The sequence below is a fragment of the Haliotis cracherodii genome, unplaced genomic scaffold (genome assembly GCF_022045235.1).
Source record: "Haliotis cracherodii isolate W230 unplaced genomic scaffold, xgHalCrac1.p SCAF_1, whole genome shotgun sequence".
NCBI lineage: Eukaryota > Metazoa > Mollusca > Gastropoda > Lepetellida > Haliotidae > Haliotis > Haliotis cracherodii.
This window is the reverse complement of record NW_027266264.1, coordinates 9373210-9398008: the sequence shown is the minus strand read 5'-3', so window position 1 is coordinate 9398008 and position 24799 is coordinate 9373210. Positions and strand designations below refer to the sequence as shown.

The following is a 24799-nucleotide window of genomic DNA, read 5'->3' as shown; positions in this document are numbered from 1 at the left end:
GTTTCTGGCGTGCCCAAGGGACGCAACTCTGCATAGCAAATGGTGGATCCTTTGGGAATGACTATTTAATATTCTCGGGGGCCAGGAATTTTTTCAAAAAATTAAATTGTCCCTGAAAATTCAAGAAATAAATGATTGTGCATCAGATCTTTGAACAAAAAGAAGAAATTGCCTGCCACAAGAACCACATTGTTGGAATGTGTTTTTCATTAATAAAGAATCAGACTCCTATGGGTGGGGGAGAGGGCTGGGATTTTGTATATCAAGATTTGATATTTCTTCATCTTCAGCTGCAAAACCAGATATTTTATATTCAAGACTATGAGCCTGAGACTCACACGCTCTTTTAATGTGATAGTTTTCCAATGTGAGTGAATGTTGTAACAGTGCTTGGATAGTATATTAGTGTTATTACAACACTTCAGCCTCATGCTGAATGAAAGCCCAACATGATGCAGGTTTTGGTCACTCCAACATTGGCCAAGGGGTGCACTGCAGTGTGTTACTCCAACATTGGCCAAGGGATGCACTGCAGTGTGTCACTCCAACATTGGCCAAGGGGTCCACTGCAGTGTGTTACTCCAACATTGGCCAAGAGATGCACTGCAGTGTGTTACTCCAACATTGGCCAAGGGGTGCACTGCAGTGTGTTACTCCAACATTGGCCAAGGGGTGCACTGCAGTGTGTTACTCCAACATTGGCCAAGGGGTGCACTGCAGTGTGTCACTCCAACATTGGCCAAGGGGTGCACTACAGTGTGTTACTCCAACATTGGCCAAGGGGTGCACTGCAGTGTGTCACTCTAACATTGGCCAAGGGGTGCACTGCAGTGTGTTACTCCAACATTGGCCAAGGGGTGCACTGCAGTGTGTTACTCCAACATTGGCCAAGGGGTGCACTGCAGTGTGTTACTCCACACATTGGCCAAGGGGTGCACTGCAGTGTGTCACTCCAACATTGGCCAAGGGGTGCACTGCAGTGTGTTACTCTAACATTGGCCAAGGGGTGCACTGCAGTGTGTCACTCCAACATTGGCCAAGGGGTGCACTGCAGTGTGTTACTCCAACATTGACCAAGGGGTGCACTGCAATGTGTCACTCCAACATTGGCCAAGGGGTGCACTGCAGTGTGTCACTCCAACATTGGCCAAGGGATGTACTGCAGTGTGTCACTCCAACATTGGCCAAGGGGTGCACTGCAGTGTGTTACTCCAACATTGGCCAAGGGGTGCACTGCAGTGTGTTACTCCAACATTGGCCAAGGGGTGCACTGCAGTGTGTTACTCCATCATTGGCCAAGGGGTGCACTGCAGTGTGTTACTCCAACATTGGCCAAGGGGTGCACTGCAGGGTGTCACCCCAACATTGGCCAAGGGATGCACTGCAGTGTGTTACTCTAACATTGGCCAAGGGGTGCACTGCAGTGTGTTACTCCAACATTGGCCAAGGGATGCACTGCAGTGTGTCACTCCAACATTGGCCAAGGGATGTACTGCAGTGTGTCACTCCAACATTGGCCAAGGGGTGCACTGCAGTGTGTTACAAAGCCCCAGACCACTAGGAAACCGGTGACCCAGAGGGCACCAAGATTCCCAAATGTGTGGATCTGAACCCAGACTAAATAAACAGCTGACACCTGTACTACCTCATCACCCTTTATATCAATATGGATAATATCTGAAACTGAAGTTCGGAAAACTGATCTATTGTTGCTAGTTTTTAGAAGATGTATGACAAGTGAGGCACTTCTAGAACAAAACAGGGTCAGAGTATACAAGGCTGCAAAAACAATCCATATATCCTTTCTGGTCTCTTGAAATAACATGATGTTACTTCAAGGGCTGTGAAAACGATATTTGTTTGTTATTTGACACTGCACTCCACAATATTCCAGCTACATGACGACAGTCTGTAAATAATTGAGTCTGGACCAAACAATCCAGTGATTGACATCATGAGCATCGATCTACGCAATTAGGGTAAGATGACATGCATCATCTTATGGCAAGCATGGGTTGCTGAAGTTCTATTCTATCCCGGATCTTCACGGGTCGCGAAAACAATGCATATAATACTAGTTCGACCCTGGCAAGGATATGGTGGAATCACTAAAACATGAACCACTCGGTTCTGAGTGTGAGTTTGAGTGGCAGTAACGTCTAGCAGGAACTATATCTCAGCACACAGACCTTGAGGAGGAGGTGGAGAGAGTGCGTCATTACACCTGCAGTCAGACCTATCATGACGGTTTTATTGCTTCATTGCACAATTCAGTAGAGGATAGATGACTATGACAAATCACTACATGATTGTCGTAAACTGTTCCAACCATAAATTGCTGAATCAAACTGAATTCAACGTACTTCAACTACATAAATTGTTTTTTATCGTCACTTACTGTAGTGGAATTATGACACTAAGGATATATGAATACAGCGCCATATACCTCTTAATGTTGCAACATTGTTATATCCATCTGTCAACTGGCAGCAGTGAGTGAGTGAGTGAGTGAATGCCGCTTTTAGCAACAATTTCATCAAAATCCGATCTTAGCTCTTGCTCCGCTAAACAAAGATCTGAGGACATCCCATAACAGGTCATGTCAGAACTACCTTTCATATGACCAATCAGAACATTGCTTACCCGATCAGAAAAGTTACAGCTGGAAAGCTGAATGGGTTTTCGATAGCAGGAACTAAGATCTGATCTTAAAAGAGACTTCTTTCAGCAATATTCTAGCAATACCATGGCAGGGTCACCACAAATGGGCTTCACCCATTGTACTCCTGTTGGGAATCAAACCCAGCCCTTTGCCATGACAACTGAACACTTTATTTTGTTTGTTTGTTTCCACACTCAATAATATTCCTGCTGTATGATGGTTAGGTCTGTAAAAAATTGTGTCTGGACCAGGCAATCCAGTGATTGGTATCATGAGCATCGATCCACACAATTGGGATACGATGACATGCATCAACCAAGTCAGCAAGTCTGACCATCCGATCCCATTACTCGCCACTTCAGTGAACTCTTTCAATACCTGGCACCTCCAGGACTCCAGCACCCCCATCCTGCCAACTGGCAACAATATATGATTAAGTTGTCACCATCCCCAAATGGGTCCAATTCATGAACCCATTTATAGCGTTACTTGAAAATATAGCGTAAAACATGACTCAATCACTCTCTCCCAGAAAACCTAAACTCACAGCAGAAATTTTCATGGCTGCAAACATGCAAGCACAAGCACAAGCACAAGCACAAGCACAAGCACAAGCACCAAGATTTCCAAGACCCATCTTGTGACTACCGGTAGATGGTATATCCTAATGTCAGGTGGGGGCTGGGGTCCAGTTTAACATCGGCGTTATCACAAGGACCACTTAACTTTCATGCTTAGTTTCAAACACTCTCCTGCCTTATCAGTTTACACATAGAATCTCACCTTTCTTGGTAATACTACATTTATCAACAAGTGCTAGATATGGGATATAAGGACACACTTTTTAAATTTTATGTTTCACGGATATATTGCAGCTTTTCCACTCAAGGTTGGTCGCAATATAAATAAAAATAAACAGCCATGTCAATCATTTATTTATTTATGTATTTATGTATGTATTTATGTGTGTGTGTGTGTGTGTGTGTGTGTGTGTGTGTTAGTGTGTGTGTTAGTGTGTGTGTGTGTGTGTGTGTGTTGGCTTCTTGAATCACTGATAGTGATGTATGGAATTCATATACTAGTATAACATTTTATATTGTATAAGAGGATCTATATTACTAGCAGGAGACATAATTTAAAAAAATAAAATTATGTTTAATATAATTCTTTTCCAGCTGCTTTTCAGTAAGGGGCAGTGGGCCCCTGAAACGAAAAATATAAAATGTGTGGCATGAGGATGAACTAATTTTATTACCCCAAATCATCATAATTTGACATTACATAATCATATATCATCGTCTAATTCATCATTAAAGGGTGAAGTATGTGTGAAGCATTGTTGGCAAACAATAACTGATAACCCCAGAGCTTACTCAGCCCTACTCGCTTTATTCCATGAGAGAAGTTTCTGCTCAAGTGACCACACCACAGGTGTAGGCTTATGACATGAACTGACTCTTGTTTGTTAACAAAAGTGTATATTCTGAAATAGGACCAGACCTAATGCAAGCCTTTTGGTGCACTTTACATATTATGCTACAACAACTGTGACAGTGAGGTGCACGATAACATACATGCAGCTGTACACATCAAAGTGACGGTATCGCGAGCTCTCCGTACAGTTTCGATTAAAACACAAATGGAAATAGTTTATCAGGGTTTAGGATATTTTCTCAATCTAAGTTAAACAGTTAATGTGTAGACAGATGAAAAACATATGCAATATCTTGGATGGACAGTGTAAGGCTGGCCTTATGGAACTCTGGGTAGGAGAGTGTTCTGCAACGTGATTGGCTTCAAACAATCCAATCAAGCTGTCAGTTAGTATTTTGTAAGAGATCCGTTAGAAACACACACAAGTTCTCTCTTCAATTTCCCTCAATAAAAAATGGATGAAGCCAGTTATTCAGCACAGCGCTTGGGTTGTCGACTTCTCTGTATGGAGTTCTATTGTTTTGGTTTGAGAATTGAATTGTACATGTACGAAAGGTGTGACGTCACTCGGAAATCATTTCATGCATGACTTAAGTACACCCACAACCGTCGACATGCTGACCCTTTAAGGCCATCTTGAAATTGTTCTGTCAAATGGCAGCAAAAGAAACGACAATATCAGCACTTCCTTAACTTGCCTGGAGCCACTGAGGCCTAACCATGCCTACCACGTTACTTATTTGCAATCATGTCTTATTATAAAATTGTAGTCCTTACGTACACAGTCAGAAACTTCATCTATCACGTGAGGGCTTGTAGCTCGCCTCCAGTTTTCTTCAATATTTGCACAATTTGATAAAACAGGCCATAACACAAGGGTTTAGATGATTATGGAAAACAAATAATGAACGCTTTATTAACAGACATGGTAATTGTATGTACATTAATCACAAATTGAGACATTAACTACAGACTGATAAGAGGGCTAAACAAACACAAGAGGTGGCAATGATTGGTTTTTGATATCACAACTGAAAGGTGACACCATGCTGTAATGTTGCTACAACGTGATATTACTGACACAAGGTTCGACCTTTCTCTGGGGCGGTCGGGTACCCTAGTGGTTAAAGCGTTCGCTCATCACACCGAAGACCCGGGTTCGAATCCCGACATGGGTACAATGTGAAGCCCATTTTTGGTGTCCCCCGCCGTGATATTGCTGGAATATTGCTAAAAGCTGCTTAAAACCAAACTCACTCAATCACTCACTCACCATTTCCATGAATTAATTTCTCGGAAACCAAAGAGTATTCAACCCCACGTGCTGTCCTAGACAAGACTTGGTCATACCTGGTATTCAACCCCACGTAGTGTCCTAGACAAGACTTGGTCACACCTGGTATACAATCCCACGTACTGTCCTAGACAAGACTTGGTCACACCTGGTAAACAACCCCACGTAGTGTCCTAGACAAGACTTGGTCATATCTGGTATTCAACCCCACGTATGGTGCTAGACAAGACTTGGTCATACCTGGTATACAACCCCACGTACTGTCCTAGACAAGACTTGGTCACACCTGGTATACAACCCCACATACTGTCCTAAACAAGACTTGGTCAAACCTGGTATTCAACCCTATGTACTGTCCTAGACAAGATTTGGTCACACCTGGTATTCAACCCCATGTACTGTCCTAGACAAGACTTGGTCACACCTGGTATTCAACCCTATGTACTGTCCTAGACAAGACTTGGTCACACCTGGTATACAACCCCACGTACTGTCCTAAACAAGACTTGTCAAACCTGGTATTCAACCCCATGTACTGTCCTAGACAAGATTTGGTCACACCTGGTATTCAACACGATGTACTGTCCTAGACAAGACTTGGTCACACCTGGTATTCAACCCTATGTACTGTCCTAGACAAGACTTGGTCACACCTGGTATACAACCCCACGTACTGTCCTAGACAAGACTTGGTCACACCTGGTATACAACCCCACGCACTGTCCTAGACAAGACTTGGTCACACCTGGTATACAACCCCACAAACTGTCCTAGACAAGACTTGGTCACACCTGGTATTCAACCCCACGTAGTGTCCTAGACAAGACTTGGTCACACCTGGTATACAACCCCACAAACTGTCCTAGACAAGACTTGGTCACACCTGGTATTCAACCCGATGTACTGTCCTAGACAAGACTTGGTCACACCTGGTATACAACCCTATGTACTGTCCTAGACAAGACTTGGTCACACCTGGTATTCAACCCCACATACTTTCCTAGACAAGACTTGGTCACACCTGGTATACAACCCCATGCACTGTCCTAAACAAGACTTGGTCACACCTGGTATTCAACCCCATGTACTGTCCTAGACAAGACTTGGTAACACCTGGTATACAACCCTATTTACTGTCCTAGACAAGACTATGTCACACCTGGTATTCAACCCCACGTACTGTCCTAGACAAGACTTGGTCACACCTGGTATACAACCCTATGTACTGTCCTAGACAAGACTTGGTCACACCTGGTATACAACCCCACGTACTGTCCTAGACAAGACTTGGTCACACCTGGTATACAACCCCACGTACTGTCCTAGACAAGACTTGGTCACACCTGGTATTCAACCCCACTTAGTGTCCTAGACAAGACTTGGTCACACCTGGTATACAACCCCACGTACTGTCCTAGACAAGACTTGGTCACACCTGGTATACAACCCTATGTACTGTCCTAGACAAGACTTGGTCACACCTGGTATTCAACCCCACGAACTGTCCTAGACAAGACTTGGTCACACCTGGTATACAACCCCACGTACTGTCCTAGACAAGACTTGGTCACCCCTGGTATTCAAACTCCCACGTAGTGTCCTAGACAAGACTTGGTCACACCTGGTATACAACCCTATGTACTGTCCAAGACAAGACTTGGTCACACCTGGTATACAACCCCACGTACTGTCCTAGACAAGACTTGGTCACACCTGGTATTCAACCCCACTTAGTGTCCTAGACAAGACTTGGTCACACCTGGTATACAACCCCACGTACTGTCCTAGACAAGACTTGGTCACACCTGGTATTCAACCCCACTTAGTGTCCTAGACAAGACTTGGTCACACCTGGTATACAACCCCACAAACTGTCCTAGACAAGACTTGGTCACACCTGGTATACAACCCCACGTACTGTCCTAGACAAGACTTGGTCACACCTGGTATTCAACCCCACTTAGTGTCCTAGACAAGACTTGGTCACACCTGGTATACAACCCCACGTACTGTCCTAGACAAGACTTGGTCACACCTGGTATTCAACCCCACTTAGTGTCCTAGACAAGACTTGGTCACACCTGGTATACAACCCCACGTACTGTCCTAGACAAGACTTGGTCACACCTGGTATTCAACCCCACTTAGTGTCCTAGACAAGACTTGGTCACACCTGGTATACAACCCCACAAACTGTCCTAGACAAGACTTGGTCACACCTGGTATACAACCCCACGTACTGTCCTAGACAAGACTTGGTCACACCTGGTATACAACCCCACAAACTGTCCTAGACAAGACTTGGTCACACCTGGTATTCAACCCCACGTACTGTCCTAGACAAGATTTGGTCAAGTGTTGTGTTCCCTTCAGTGTTCACATTCAATAAAACGGACTCTGCTGAATAACACCTACTGTATCTGAACAATGTCTCAGTATGGAGGTGTAATTATACATTTTTCACTTGTAAAACATTCTATATAAAAATGAATCTCTTTCACTTTTCAATAACCACATTGCAGAAAGTAAGTTGTTCTTTTGTTAAACATTCACAAATAACATTTGTCCAGTTTTGTCACATAGTTCTGAAGAGGACTGTTCTGCTCCAGATGTAGAAATATCTGCATCGGACAAAGCCATCAGATTCTCTAGACCAGCTTCTCACACTGCACCTATCTACTCGCGTCACTATTTTCTTTATCACATTCTGAGACAGGTTCTACAAGTTCTGGATTTGGCCTGGATCTGGAAATATCCGTGGTGAGAGTCATCCCTGTTGTGAAAGCACTGGCTCCCCTGGAAAACTCTGTCCTGCTCCTGGCATAAGAAAATCTCAGTCTGGTCACAACAGCTTGCTCTGCCACAACAGCATCCATCACTGGATGAATTCGATTCCGGCAGCAACAGCAGCAAATCCTCTTGAAGGTCATCCAAAACCTTTTGTTGATGGCACAATATAAAAGGAAATTGCATGAGAAGTTTAATGCTATGAGAACAGTTGTTGTGACTTGAAACTTGGTGAAAATATCCGAACCAAACTGTATACTGTAGCCAATCAGCTGCATCACCGAACTTGGTACCATGGTTAAGAAAAATAACACAATAATACCTATAAGCAAGAAAATCATACGTGTCTGTTCAAGGTTGTATTTTTTTTTGGCAATCTGGGTCGGAGTTTGAAGGTCGCGCTGAACCAGACGATGTTTCCTGAGGTAGATTATTAGTATGATATTGAATATGAACAACACAATCATTGGAATAAACTGGAAGAGTACTGCATCTAGCCATCCATAAAAAGCAAAAAATGTTGAACTTGCAAAATCAGTCTGGACAATGGATCCATTTTGGATGTGATACATCCAGAATGTTGGAATGTTTTCCACTGTGCAAAAAACACCAATAAGAGAAACGGTTACTATGGCCGACTTTGTCTTTTTTACCTCAAAACGGAAATGATTGTTGAAACAAATCATGAGACAGCGTTCGATGGTGAAGACAACCGTTGTCACAACACTGGCCTTGATGAATATGTCACCAACGGGAATATAGATGTATGCCTCGTAAACACTCCAGGAGCGCTCTGCCACAGAACACACTGGGCAACGGATTGCACAAATTGGCAGAATGAAAATCAAACTCAGCATGTCATAGAATGCCAAGCCTTTCAAGTACACATACGCAGCTCCAGAGAACGGTCCCTTGTGGAGGATCAGAATATTCACAATGTTACCAATTATGCCAAAAATGCAAATAAATGGCACAAGAATGAGATAGCCCACAACCCTGGCACTGTATTCCATACTGTCAATATTCAATGCCAAAGGGTCATTCAAGCCAAAACAAACTATGTCTCCTTCCTCCCCCCTAGATCCGAGGTGCTCCAAATTCTCCAGAACTACCATCGTGAAGACCTGATTCTCACTATATCAGACCAAAAAGGAATCCGGCAAGCCTGTTTCCACTTGGCACAGAAACACAAACAGCGTTATCACCCTTCTAAAGTCAAGATGCTGCAGATACCTTCCATGATCCACTGCTGACTGGCTGTAGGACACTCCCGTCATGGCAGCTTAGTAACATCGTAAAAGTCAATGTGACAGTGTCCTACGCCACTTCATGGTCCTTGGTAAGGCTTAGTACTACTTTATCTGTTTATGATATAGCATAACCCCAACAGGGGCACGAGTGAAAACACAGACCGAGAAACAATTGCCGATATTCCTCCTGTAAAGGTTCAGTCTGTGGAATTGACTATATGTCATTGTTGAATCTCACCTGATAATATAAAGGATCTATGTCCTGTTCGATCATGAGCTATCTAAGAAGGGTATTAACCCTAAGTGAGTTACAACTCCAAACACATTGTGTTATCTTCATGACGAGAAGAAATAGAGCTAGTCACAACAATCTGAAACAAAGTTGCCTCAAAGTCATGGAGGGGATGATCACTTGCACATCATAAGAAGTTGGAAATGGAAATGAGTAGTTTGAAATGATATGAATCTAAATTTGTTCCCTCACACATATTAAGTTATCCTGAAGATTAGCATAATTTCAGATTTTTTAGGGGTGTCCCAATATGTTATCACTATTCAGGCCAGTGAAAATTCAGATCAAGTTGCAACCCTGGAAATATCCATTCTCTTGACTACCATAGTACATGTATATTCCATGAGCTATTAGTCGATAATGTTAATGTGTACTGAACCACAGGCTAGTTAAGAGGCCGGAGCTAAATGCTTGACTAGTGGGGACAGTATCTTGACATCGGATAGTATTGAGTCATGTCTTTTCAGATTGCCTGGAATAGAGACCATAAACAGAGGGACGGGCCTCGAGACCAAACGACACTTTCGTGCGAGACTGTGCAAGATTCGAAGATTTACATGCCAGCTTTTCTGGACTTGACTAATCAGTTGTCCAACCCTTATTTACAAATGTTCAGTTAAGTTAGTTTTCTTGATTTGTTAATGGACATTTATAACATATAAGTAACTATATGTATTCGTTGACATTCTTGCGAATTAACGAACGGAAACGGAAATTGTTCTATCGTACAAAAGGAATATAGCGGCCTGCAAGCAATTCACAGTTTATCCACTTTCCAGTGCAAATAACGCCATTAAATATGAAACAAAGTCCTTAGTTACTGAGTCAATCAGAAGATTTATCATATTTCCTTGTAGTGGCATAATTGTTTTCGTGTTTTATTTGGTTGTTTTGTAAAGGACGTCCATTAGAATGTATGACTTAAATTATTACCTTGTTACTTCTTGTCGGGGTCCTGCTACAACTTATATTGTAGCAATACAATGTTTTGCCAATGCACTGCCCTACTGACACCATTCCTATTTAGTCTTGTTGACTGCTGATATGGATTCCCATTACTACTGTTGGATTTGTTCACAAACAAGTATTTCATTATGAACAACCCCCCTCCTCACCCCCCAAAAGAAAGAAAAAAGAAAAAAAATGCGAGAATCTGTACTCAACTAAGAAAGTGTTTTCCCAAATATAACATTTATTATATTGTATTATAGTATTGCCCTCTCTGTGAGTCCATAAGAAAGTCACACATGGCAAATGATCGGATTGTTTTTCTTTGCTCTGTATCACTGTGCGTATCAATGTATGTACCACCGTACATATCACCTTATGTACTGCTGTAAAGATTAATATATGCAGCACTGTGTGTACCATTAGGCTTAAAAAATAAGTCTTGGTTCTCAGGCATCGCTGCATCATCATAAACTCCGCTGCACATTTTACTTGTATTTCCATTTTTTTATATAAAAAAATCTTTAAACATTCAGCGTCTTGAACACACGACCCGGCAGTCACTTGCGACTAGATACAGTTTGATGTTATGGTATATGATAAAATTGTTATTATATGTCAGTTTTCGTATCATACCCATATCAACCCTCAACCCACCAATCTGGCCTCTGGGTTTCAGGCTGATATGGGTTATGACATGAAAACTGCCATTTAATAACCACTGAGTATTACTGCATGTACCACTATGTATCTGAACGTATTACAGAACGTATCACTGTACCTATCATTTATGTACCCTGATGCTCTTGGGCTGTCGGTCTTACGTACATGTCTGAACTTCCCCAAACACCAAATTAGGCACAAAATAGATGGAACCTGATAGCTGCTGGTACACATAAACAAAAAGAACATAATATTACTTGAATTTTTGTGTGCATGCATGCGTCCGTGTACACAATGCTGGTTTTATAGTGGTAGCCCACTGAGACACAGAGTTTGACATGCATACCCCACTCAAACAGAGCATACTGACTCCAAGCTGACCAGTCCTTTTTTTACCCTCTTGATACAGAGTGCCCGGCGCGGTAACAAGAAGTACTATCTTTTAATGTCTTTTGGTATGACATGGCCTGGGATCGAACCACCGAGCCTCTGCTCTCCAGGCAAACTCTTTTTCCTCTTGGCCATGAAGGCAGACGCTTTATCCTCTAGACCACAGCGACAGACGCTTTATCCTCTAGACCACGGAGGCAGATGCTTTATCCTCTAGATCAGAGGCAGACGCTGTGTCCTCTAGACCAGGGAGGCAGAAGCTTTATCCTCTAGACCACGGAGACAGACACTTTATCCTCTAGACCACGGCAACAGATGCTTTATGCTCTAGACCATGAAGGCAGACGCTTTATCCTCTAGACCATGGAGGCAGACACTTTATCCTCTAGACCACAGAGACAGACGCTTTATCCTCTAGACCATGGCAACTGACGCTCTATCATCTAGACCACACTGATAGATGCTTTCTCCTCTAGACCAGGGAGGCAGAAGCTTTATCCTCTAGACCATGGAGACAGACACTTTATCCTCAAGACCACGGCAACAGATGCTTTATCCTCTAGACCATGGAGGCAGACGCTTTATCCTCTAGACCATGGAGGCAGACGCTTTGTCCTCTAGGCCAAGGAGGCAGATGCATTATCCTCTAGACCAGGGAGGCAGAAGCTTTATCCTCTAGACCACAGAGGCAGACGCTTTATCCTCTAGACCACAGAGGCAGATGCTTTGTCCTCTAGACCACAGAGGCAGACGCTTTGTCCTCTAGACCACAGAGGCAGACGCTTTATCCTCTAGACCACGGAGACAGTCGATCACCACTGAGATAGGGTTAACAAAAACTACCCAGGAGCCCATAAACCCACGAAGTACTGGAAAGATTTACAACACCTCTTGCCATCCCAGAATGCTCAGCACAGATATTGACGTGGAGTGTTTTATAGCACATCATTACTGCTAGCTGCAAAACATCATTTATGGCATAATAACATCCAAACACATTCTATATGATCAGAAATCTCCTTTAGTAACCACGGATACAAGAAACACTTAGTGTCTAACGAGCAGTGGAGATATATTGAGACAGCTTGTATTATTGACATTGTCATTGTCACATTCATCTTAATTCACTGCACTCAGCCTACAAGTACAAGAAGTTGTGAGATGTTGAAATCTTTGAGTGCAAAATCAGCTTTCCTTGTAAAAAATGAAAAAAAAGTTTCCTTTTTTACAAAACAATATTTCTTAGCATCCTGAAAGTGTAAACCTAGTTTTATTCTCCACTAAAAGGTTATCTGATATGTCATTCAAGTGTTTTTTATCAGCATGAGTACTGATGCAATATCATGTCTCAGTGCACAGCTATAGATATGCTTTTGTTTATTTGGGTATGTTACCCAGGGGTTTGATTTTGATTGAGTCCATACTTTTTAGAGGGTATTTCATTGTTTTTTACGCACCTGTTTCTTGACATTTGGGTATTTTAACTTGAAAACCTGTTTTGTAACAATCCCTATATATCATTTAGAACTATATGAATAGGAGTATACCCATCTGTCTGCTTGCAGCTCCTTCTCTGAGAAGCCATTTTTGTTTGCATAACTTAGTATTGTAGGAAAGGCGCTATTTTTTAAATCACAAATCAACGACTGTTTAAGATACACTGACTAGGCACAATGTGCTTTTCAATTGGCATCTATCGGTATTTGAGTTTGTTTGTCTCACATGCTTTTCCGAATGTAACTGTCATAATTGTTTTAGATAATAATTGTAATATATGCATTAGTTTTATTTCAATAGCGTATTTATAGTGTGTTTGATTTGGTGTGTCTGTGTATTTCAGTTTATTTAATGAATATTTTACACAAATACGCAGCTTCTATCGAATTCCGTTAGTGTCTTCCTTAACAAAAACGATACTAGATTTTGCAATGGTCAGTGAAATATTTCCCTACCTTATGAGTGAGTTAGGTTTTTACGCCGCTTTTAGCAATATTCCAGCAATATCACGGCAGGGGACACCAGAAATGGGCTTCACACATTGTACCCATGTCGGGAATCGAACCTGGGTCTTCGGCGTAACAAGCGAACGCTTTAACCACTAGGCTACCCGACCGCCCCCTTACTTCATAAAGTGAAGTCAGGCAGTTTACATGTATACTTAAGATAATAACTTTTCACTGTGTACAGTATTAGCTTTGCTGATGTTCTGTATATAATTGCCAGCAGGACAAAACATTGCCCCGTTCCCTGCTACATCTCAGAGTGCAAACAGAAGTCAAGGTCACACAGAGTAACATTCAACACAACATACTTGGCCAGACTTTGCTTAAACAAGTTGGTCAGATAGGAAGTCTGAAACACCCTCAATAAAACCTATCTGGAGTCCATATGACTGATGATACATCTTCATGATTTGGGTGATCAAGAAGTCAAGGTCACATCAACAAACCCTCACTACAGCAACAAGAGTGCTCTGACATCCCCCGCATGAATTCTTTTGAAACTGATAGCAATGGAACATCATTGTCATATGTATATTAACAGCATACATGCATCCAATGTATTGTTTCCTAAAAATTATCCGGATTTCACAGAATCTTACAGTTGACAAAAATGAGGATCATAAACCAGGGTAGTAACTCTGTTAAAATAAATCAAATTTATAACGACTGCGATATGTGTATCAATAGCACATGTTGTGTGTAGAGCGGCATGTGTTTTGAGCGTCAGGGATATTCCCTGAAAAATGTAGGAGTCGACATCACAAAAACAGTATACCCTCTCTCACAGTTGTGCAAATCGAGCTTCATATAGGAGCTTGCCTCGGGGTATCGCGGTACTTGTCATGTACGCTAAACGGAACAAAATGCACTCACTAACCTTTATGTTTATTCGTGTTCTCTGTATCAGATATCATTCATGTTATCAAACAATGCATATTTTACTGATAAAAGTTCTTTATTTACATTAGTAGCGCCGAGTAAAAGCCGGGCCTCGCGCTCTGTTTGACAAGGGAGAGAACTCCATCGTATCGCGGTACAGAGAAAAGTTGTGTATGGAGGTCCGAATTAGACAAAAAGAGGACATAATTCTACCAACCACTTGGTATGATCATGCCAGACATCAGTGTTTGTCCAGACAAGTGCAAAGACAGCACAAGTAAAATTCTAAATGTGTAATCAGCAATAGGTATTCAATGCATATTTACCGAAAAGTAAGAGAAAAATATTTTTATAAGTCAACATCAAAATATCAGAAATGATATTTTAAGATTGTTTAAAAATAATTGGATGACAATAATTTGTCACAAAATGGAAAAATGTTAAATGTCAACAATAAATATACAAAAAGCACTCCTAGTATGCCCATAGTATGTATTTATCTTTTGGTTACTAGTGAAGAACGTATTACTAAGTTTGGCATTATGGCCCTTATGATCTCCCAATAGATTCTGGGCACAGAGCGTGAAAAAATGTGCGGACTACGTAACTTCCGTTACCTTATTAGTCGCATGAATATGCAGATGATCTAGGTCAGGTCGATAGAGAAAGTTTACTTGGGGAACTGCGGGTTATATCGTTGGCTATTGATAGATGGGGGTAAGGCAATATTACAACAGATGCCAGAAATATGTATCAACGGATTAATAACTGCTTACGTACAGCAGACGGAACATTCCGAGGAAATTGAAATTGTTTACGAAGTGAGCACTTCCTGGTTACTGATTTGCATTAACAGACACCCGCTAAAAGGCGTGTCCCGCGTGAACCACCGGAAATCACAAATGCCGCGATACGATGAATGCCGCGGTACCATGGGGTCCGAGTATACCAAGGGCAACTCTCTCAACATGAAAAGAAATGAAATTTCACTGTGATATGGATATATTAAACATGTGCACATTTTAACTGTAGGAGGAGTTGATTTCACAAGCTTAGTACTCTCTCTCACAATTATGCAAATGAAGCTCCGTAAAACAGGGGCAGTAACTCTGTCAAAATTTGTCGAAATGAAAAGGGACTGCGATATGCGTATCATCAACATGTCGACATCTTGTGTGTAGAGTGTCAGGGATATTCTCTGGAAACTGTGCGAGAAGTTGATTTTACAAGCTTAGTACCCTCTCTCAAAATTAGGCAAATGAAGCTCCGTAAAACAGGGGCAGTAACTCTGTCAAAATTTTCGAAATGAAACGGGACTGCCACATGCGTATCATCAACATGTCGACATCTTGTGTGTAGAGTGTCAGGGATATTCTCTGGAAACTGTAGGAGGAGTAGATTTCATGAAGCTCTGTAAAACAGGGGCAGTAACTCTGTCAAAATTTGTCGAAATGAAAAGGGACTTCGATATGCGTATCATCAACATGTCGACATCTTGTGTGTAGAGTGTCAAGGATATTCTCTGGAAACTGTGCGAGAAGTTGATTTTACAAGCTTTTAGTACCCTCTCTCAAAATTAGGCAAATGAAGCTCCGTAAAACAGGGGCAGTAACTCTGTCAAAATTTGTTGAAATGAAACGGGACTGCCATATGCATATCATCAACATGTCGACCTCTTGTGTGTAGAGTTTCAGGGATATTCTCTGGAAACTGTAGGAGGAGTTGATTTCACAAGCTTAGTACCCTCTGTGGGACAAACAGATGGATGGACGAACAGACAGACAGGCGGATGGACGGACTGCGCCACAACATAATTTCCCTTTGGCCATTTTGTCCCGGCAGGGGATAAAAACCTACCTGGAGTCTCTATAGGGCTGACCTCTGCTTTATCTGGGTGTGCAGACCGCAGGTCAGTGTAGCACAGTGTTATTCTGATAGGTACATCGTCTGCTGACTGTAGAGACATGCTCACATAGTCCACCGGGAAACTCGTCTCAATCTCACTTCGGAGAATTTCAGCCAGTTCAGACTAAAAACAAAATAGCGAAAGGTATTGTTTTCAAATTATTCTCATGGTAAATTGTACATAACATTTCTTCTCAAGCCTATTCAGTTATGTACATTATACCGTATCTATTTGAATACCATTATGATAATGAATGTTCACAATTACCATCGAGAGAACTAAACCCGCTGTGTATCTCATTATGATCTCAAAGAACAAAAGGAAGGATATTTCACAACACAATCTCATTAAAATCAGATCTCAGTTCTCGCTAGTCATGTCAGAACGACCTTTCGCAAACTTTGACAGACTAATGAAATGACCAACAAGAAGCTGACATCATCCAATCAGATAGCCGCTTTCTCAAGCTGTGTGGTGCTTGATTCAAACTGGCGACTTCCATTCAAGACTATGCTTTTAAAAATATGGATTCAAAATTTGAAAACTTAACAAAGAAAATAGATGGCCCGTATTGTATGGCAGAATTTCTCACAGGCTATGGAAAGTCACATTCTGACTATCACATTCCCGATCTGGCAAGCGACGCTCTGATTGGTCGGATGAAAGGTCGTTCTAACTGGACCCGTAAGTAAAGATCTGATTTTAATGAGCAAGGCCGTAGTTAACTAGTTGACAGGGGGGGTGCAAATATTTATACAAGTATCACTTGTCCACAACTTGTATTTTCATGATTCAAATAAAACTGTTTTGTATAAAAAAAATCCAGGGGGGGCCACTGACCCCCTGCCCCCCGGCTGGCTACGGCACTGATGAGATTGTTTCACAACATAAAATAACTTTTTTTTCTAAACTCACCTCCAACATCTTGACTTGGCCGCGCCGGATGACAAATGCCTGCAGATACTCCCTAACTGTGTCCACGAAGACCTTGAGCTCCGTCTCCAGATGTACCTCAAGCTGGGACAAGGGTATGAAAGCTGGCAGTGTGTGGTGGGACACATGGTAGCCATCTTGTTTCTTGCTGCGGGTCAGCTCTATGTAGTGTTCATCAACATATTCATGGTTGTAACTGGTGTCAAACCGTAACATAAGCTTGTTCTCAGTCTTTTCTTGAACTGAAACACCTGCAGATATAATATTCACAGCAATGTAATCAAATGATCAATGTAAGTACAACTTGTACAATAGATAGAATATTTCCTAGATGTGTTTTACTTTGTAGGGCTTAGGTGAGGTGAAATAGGGATTAATGTCATATTCCAGAGTGTTTCTCTTACAATGTGTGAAGTACAATGTGTGAAGCCCATTTTTGGTGTCCCCTGCCGTGACATTGCTGGATCATTCTCAAAGCGGCGTAAACCCATACTCACTTACTCACTTGTACAAGTCAAAACTTATTGCTGTTTTATAGTGCTAGCCTATTGAGATACCATGCCACTGTTTAACATGAATACCCCACTCAGACACAGTATACTGACTCTGAGCCGATCAGTCCAAGGCAGGATTACAACAAGTAACATCTTTTAACATCTCTTAACCAGGGTATCGTACCACCTACCTTCCTCTCTATCCACTACACCACTGAGGTGGTCACTTGATATAGGTAGACACAAACCAAAATATGTCATTAAACTGCTTTTTGTGAAAATATTAGTTGCTAAATAAAATGACAATTCTTGCTGCACTATTCATGCTTTTGGAGTAAAATACTTCAAGCAGAAAATCAACCAACTCTACATATTATAAAGCTGGGGGTGGGGGGGTGGGGGGGTGGGGGGATGGGGGGGCCTTCTAAGTGGCCATAATATTTGCTGAGCAGAGATGTGGCCTTAGGCAGGCATGCCAGAAATGGGTGTGCATTCCAAATTCCCCTTTATTATGACACTAGGTATATCAGTGCCATACCAGTGCTAATGGGCTTCACCAAAGTGATAAATATCTAACTTCCGGCTTTTCTTCCACATGAAGCAGATACGATGTGCTATAATTGAAATACTGATCAAAATGGTGTTAAACCCAACACTCTCGCCAAAAGGCAAACATAACAAAGGGTTTGTGTGAGAAGTGCTGTGCATGACACAGGATTTGTATGGAACAATACATCACTGTGCAGAATACACTACAGGGAAGTTCAACTTTCTGGCACATGGAAATGAAGAGCAGTCATGCTTAGTACTAAAACAAACATTCAAAATCTAAAAAACACATTGAATGTGCTATTCCTTTATCATGTTTATTAACATTCACTTTTTTTTATAACTTTATTTGTACTGGGTGTGTTGCTGGGCATATTGCTGGGCATGTTGCTGGTTATGTTGCTTGGCGTGTTGCTTGGTATGTTACTGGGTATGTTGCTGAGCATGTTGCTGGGTATGTTGCTGGGCATATTGCTGGGTATGCTGCTGGGCATGTTGCTGAGCATGTTGCCAGAGACCCAGATAAGGTGCGTATCTGCGTGAAATACGCATCAAAATGTATGAAAAACGCTGATGGAAAATATTGTAGCGTATCAAATACGCTAAGGAAATCACTGAAACGCTCTAGATATGTTTTGAATGTGTAATGATAATCATCCATGAAAATACGTGCGTAACGCTGCAGGACCTTATCCTATTTTGTCCAGCTCGTAATATTGAAATCAGAATGGTTTTCACATTCTGAAAAAGATAATAGATCGTTTGCAATCAACACTGAACACGCCTAACGAACGCAGCCTAATATTTCTTGTAACACTGTCGTTGATTGGTGGCGCTAGTAATGAGTGTCCAATGAAATTATTCGTAACGTAAAATGATGAAGTTAGTTACAAACAAACATGGCGTCTCGGCAGTCACATGGACGAAACCTAGCCGGTCAGACTAAAATATCGGCCTTCCTAAGCATTGGCAAACGTTCTTACACAACTACGCAGGTAGTAAAATCTCTTATTGAGGAAATGATCGGACTTTGTTTCGAATCTGAGGTGACTATTAGCGATATACTGGACGAACTTATCACTGCTGCCATCTCTCGTCAAGCATCGAAAAAACATGATGGGAATAAACTTTCAAAGAAAACTATGGCCGAATGGAAAGCTAAGTATCCGTGGCTAAATTTCAGCAGTGTTGATAGTGAGATGCGATTGTGTTGTATGGCGTGTCAGGGTGCAAAATCTACACTTTTGCTTACAAATGTCTGGGCTTCTGAGGGCACACCAAACATACAGATTTCTAGTATTATCAGACATGACGACACTTCTGAACATAAACGTGCATCATCAAAGATTGAGAGAGATTTGGGAGCAGATTTAATAAATGACCCAGATGTAAATGTTGATAGTGTGGGTATCTGCTCCAGTGATGACAAAATTTTGTTTAACACTGTATATTATGCAGCAAAGTCTGAATGCCCATCTGAACAAGTGAATGGATTATTGTTGTTGCAGACAATGAATGGATTGGATGTAAAATATAAAAACTTGAGCTGGACAACTGTTACAGAAGTACAGAAATCAGTTTGTCATGTTTTGACAAAGACACTTGTGAATGATATTAATTCTTCCCCTGTATTTGCAATTATGCTTGACGAAAGTACAGATGTGACTGTTGAAAAAAGACTCAGCATATGTGTGAGATATGTGAAAGGTGGAGAACCTATTACTTCATTTCTGTGTAATCAGCCTATTGATGATGGATGTGCTCACACCATAGTTAGGTGTATGGCTGCAGAGTTTGACAAGTTAGGCATTGACTTAACAAAGTGTGTGTCACTCTCCACTGATGGTGCTGCTGTAATGATGGGCAAACACAGAGGCACAGGCAAGCAAATCAAGGCTAAATACTCACCTTTCTCTGTACAAACACACTGTGTGGCCCATAGACTTAATTTGGCCTGTGTTGACTCAATCAAGAAACATGACTTCATGGTAAAGTTTAGGGACAAATTTAATGCATTGTACAATTTCGTGAGTGCATCAAGCAACAGAACTCTGACACTTAGAAAGATCCAAACGCTACTGGAAGAACCTGTATTAACTGTTAAAGCACCTTATTCTATAAGGTGGTTGGGTCTGAAGGCTGCAGTCGAGGCAGTCTTTGAAAGTTATGAATCTATCTTGGCAACATTGTCAAAGTTTGCAGCTGAGAAAAACAGTGTAGCTAAAGGTCTACTCAAGTACTTTGCCAACTATAAAGTAGCCCTGGTCACTTCATTTATGCTTGATGTGCACACAGAACTGGCAGTATTAAGTTGCAGTCTCCAGAAGAAAAACCTTCTATTCAGTGAAGTGAAGCCACTGATTGAGGGTACACTGAATAAAGTTCAGGTGATGGGCAGTCAAGATGGACAGGGTCTTAAGGACATGAAAGACAGAATTGTCATTGTGGAGAATGGAGCAACTATTGGTGGTGAGAAGTTGGTGTATGCTGATGCAATGGGTGATCAGTTTGAGAATCTCAGAGCTGACTACCTGAAAAATCTGTCCAAAAACATTAAATCCAGATTTAAGGAGGAAGATAGTGCTATCTTCTCAGATATGAGCAAAGTAATGGAGCCTCTAACTGTCAACTCTGTCCCACATGAAGAGTCTGAAGATGCTGTTGCCCATCTTGGTGATCTGTACGGTGTTCAGAAGGAAGTCAAGGTAATAGAAGGTAACCTGATTGAAGGACTTGAAGAACATGTGAAAGAAGTGAAACCCCTACTCAATTCCAAGAAACTTTGTGAGGAATGGCCAAGGTTGAGAGGGATGATAAATGGTGCATATTCAAAGCTCCAACCTGAACAGCTGTGCAAGAGGATAATTCTTCTTCACAGAGATGCTCTGCCAAACTGTGCCAAACTAGCTTTAATTGCACTTTGTATGCAAGTGACAAGTGTTGAGTGTGAGCGGAGTTTCAGCACACAAAATCGTATGAAGAACAAATTCAGAGCTTCCTTGGGCTCAGAGAAGTTGGATATACTTCTCAAGATCAGTATGCTAGGTCCAACTCCACAGACCTATGATCCCTGTCCTGCCATACATCACTGGCTAAGAAAAAGGAGAAGAAAGGGTAGACTATTCAGTGACTACAAAGCCAGACAAGCTAAAGTACAAAAACTCGGTGGTGCTAAGCATGCTTAGTACAGACTTTAAGTGTGGCTATTTCCCGTAAATCATGTCTGACTCTGATGTTGTATACATACCATATCCTAAAGTTGGCAGTGGTTTTGTAACTTGTACTATCGCATCTATGAGTTACGCAATTAAAGAATGTATTCAGAAAAAATGTTTTTATTTCAATAGTTTTAAGAGGAAATGTCACTGTGTCACAGATCTCAATCTCTTGAGAACAGATACAACACATTTTAGCTAATATCTCCGAAATACCTGCTTTATTATATCATCATGTATTAATTGAGGGTCTCCCTCTACGAGTCTCCTACACATTCTGACTTAATGGTCAATTACCTGTCTGGTCTCTCAAATACATGTACTTTGAAATATATTAGTGATTTACAGTATGTAAAACCTAAATTACACACAACATTTGAATCATTGGGTAACAGTACGCAGATATTCAGAAGATAGTGGGTAACAAAAAATTTGAATACCCACTTAATTTGTGTAATACGCACCAAAAAAAATCCCATGAGTATTTTACCCCAGACACCAAAATCTTATCTGTAGCTCTGATGTTGCTGCACATATTGCTGGGCATGTTGCTGGGCATGTTGCTGGGCATATTGCTGGGCATGTTGCTGGGCATGTTGCAGGGCATGTTGCTGAGCATGTTGCAGGGCATATTGCTGCACATATTGCTAGGTATGTTGCTGAGCATGTTGCTGGGCATGTTGCTGAGCATGTTGCTGGGCATGTTGCTGCACATATTGCTGGGTATGTTGCTGGGCATGTGCTGGGCACGTTGCTGGGCATGTTGCTGAGCATGTTGCTGGGTATGTTGCTAGGCATGTTGCTGAGCATGTTGCTGGGTTTGTTGCTGGGTATGTTGCTGGGTATGTTGCTGAGCATGTTGCTGGGTATGTTGCTGAGCATGTTGCTGGGCATGTTGCTGGGTATGTTGCTGGGTATGTTGCTGGGTTTGTTCCTGGGTATGTTGCTGAGCATGTTGCTGGGTATGTTGCTGAGCATGTTGCTGGGCATGTTGCTGAGCATGTTGCTGGGCATGTTGCTGAGCATGTTGCTGGGTTTGTTGCTGGGTATGTTGCTGGGTTTGTTGCTGGGTATGTTGCTGAGCATGTTGCTGGGTATGTTGCTGAGCATGTTGCTGGGCATGTTGCTGGGTATGTTGCTGGGTATGTTGCTGGGTTTGTTCCTGGGTATGTTGCTGAGCATGTTGCTGGGTATGTTGCTGAGCATGTTGCTGGGCATGTTGCTGGGTATGTTGCTGGGTATGTTGCTGGGTTTGTTGCTGGGTATGTTGCTGAGCATGTTGCTGGGTATGTTGCTGAGCATGTTGCTGGGCATGTTGCTGGGTATGTTGCTGGGTATGTTGCTGGGTTTGTTGCTGGGTATGTTGCTGACCATGCATGGACTCACCTGTCAGCCTGTAGAGCTTCTGGATCTCCTGTAGCTGCCGGAGTTTCTTCAGGGCAGACATCAGTTTCTTGCCCTCTTTAGTGGCGGCTTCCAGGTCAGGAGGCTGCAACAACAACAACAGTGATACCGAGTGTGTGCAACACAACAACACTCAATAGTCAGTGTCCGTATTGTAAATGTTACAAGTCCATACAACACTGATCATGAAAATCTTAATAGATTTTAATCTGTGCCAGGTGCTAAAATTCAATGAATGAAGCTATAACTAGTTTGACGTTGCTACATCACTCCACATTCTTCACCTGAGATGTAACCTGTGGCAGCTGGGTGCGGAGTTCATTCCGACGAGCTTGTAAAGTGAGTATCTTCTGTTGCAGGTGGTGGGACTTCCTGTCCGCCAGTTCAACCTCTTTCTGACTTCGCTCCACCTCCCTTGCATTGGCCTCTAACCTATCTAGGTCAAAAAGGGCACCTGCAAACACAATTGTTTAACAAGATTAAGCATTTATGATGGTGACTCTAAGTTGAATGTTAAAATAAACACACTTTCCAATACTGACTATTGTTAAGGTCTTTTGCTCACAGTGTCTGTCCATTCACAGGACCATGGAACTAATATTCTTAGTTACCATGGTGACATGTTCCTGAAGTCCACCTCACCAAGGGGCGGTCGGATAGCCTAGTGGTTAAAGCATTTCACTCGTCACGCCGAAGACCCGGGTTTGATTCTTGACATGGGTACAATGTGTGAAGCTCATTTCTAGTGTCCCCCGCCATGATTGCTGGAATATTGCTAAGAGAGGCGTAAAGCCATACTCACTCACTCACTCACCACCCCCACCCTCTATATCTGCAGGACTCACATTTCGGTAAACATGCTAAACCTACACAAACCCCTGGATCCATTCCCATGGTTCTCACGATATTTAATCTTCAATAACCAATTTGATTTGCTACGCTACTCAGTTGAATGGACCAATCAGAATGTGTTTTATCAACCAGCTTCAATACCGAGTTACCTATTTCAATAACATGGCAGCCAGTCCCATTAATTACTTGTACAGAGTTTGTGAGACATTAAACATTGAAAAACTGACTGACACACGAAAGATAGCCCTAAAAAATCTGTTTGATGAAAGGAAGTCTTTGCGTCTAACGTCTCCAAATTTGGTATAATGGAACCAAATCTGTAATAGGCTCTCTCTAATAGGCGCACAGTGACAGAACAATATGGAGAGGTAGCAAATGACTGATGGTTACTGTGGTGCTTTGTGTTGTGTTTTCTTCTCCCTGAGCAGTATTTTTTTACTTATATGTCCTGTGATGTTCCTGACCAAGTTATCCACTCTACTTATAGACACGGAAAAATAAACATAAAAAGGAATGAAGTCTAAGCTGAAGTTGACTACTTCAACAGAAAACAGGGACAAACCTTATTGACCTTAATATAGACAAAAACCTACATACTTTCCCCACTTCCCTGCCTATGTGAAACTGTCATGCAACAACTCCTGAACTACAGTATTTGACGTAATAAGTGCCCCGCTCTAATATGCGCCCACGGGAATATTTGCTAATATATTGGCTAGTGAACAATCCCAATTAGCACCCTTTCCAATTGATCAATGTATACAAGACTTATTTATTCGCGTATAATACATACTCGTGTGTGATATGCACCCTCAATTATGGGGAATTTAATTCTGGAAAAATA

The 24799-nt window shown here is 41.9% G+C and overlaps 2 protein-coding genes across 2 annotated transcripts in view; both read right to left on the bottom strand.

Moving 5' to 3' along the window:
• Positions 1-24799, bottom strand: part of LOC139459548 (centromere protein O-like) — a 28621-nt gene that overhangs the window by 1566 nt on the left and 2256 nt on the right. Inside the window, exons 2-5 of the mRNA XM_071241087.1 lie at positions 23388-23557; positions 23086-23188; positions 17424-17692; positions 16460-16631 (exon numbers count right to left, since the gene is read on the bottom strand). Coding sequence (XP_071097188.1) covers positions 16460-16631; positions 17424-17692; positions 23086-23188; positions 23388-23557 — 714 coding nt within the window. The remainder of the gene's footprint in view (positions 1-16459; positions 16632-17423; positions 17693-23085; positions 23189-23387; positions 23558-24799) is intronic.
• LOC139459541 (probable G-protein coupled receptor B0563.6) lies at positions 8063-9292 on the bottom strand. The gene has a single exon (XM_071241076.1). The coding sequence runs from the start codon at positions 9290-9292 to the stop codon at positions 8063-8065; it is 1230 nt and encodes a 409-aa protein (XP_071097177.1).

Bases quoted from the DNA above. Each gene is read 5' to 3' on its own strand.
- LOC139459541 (XM_071241076.1), bottom strand. From the start codon at position 9,292: ATGGTAGTTCTGGAGAATTTGGAGCACCTCGGATCTAGGGGGGAGGAA.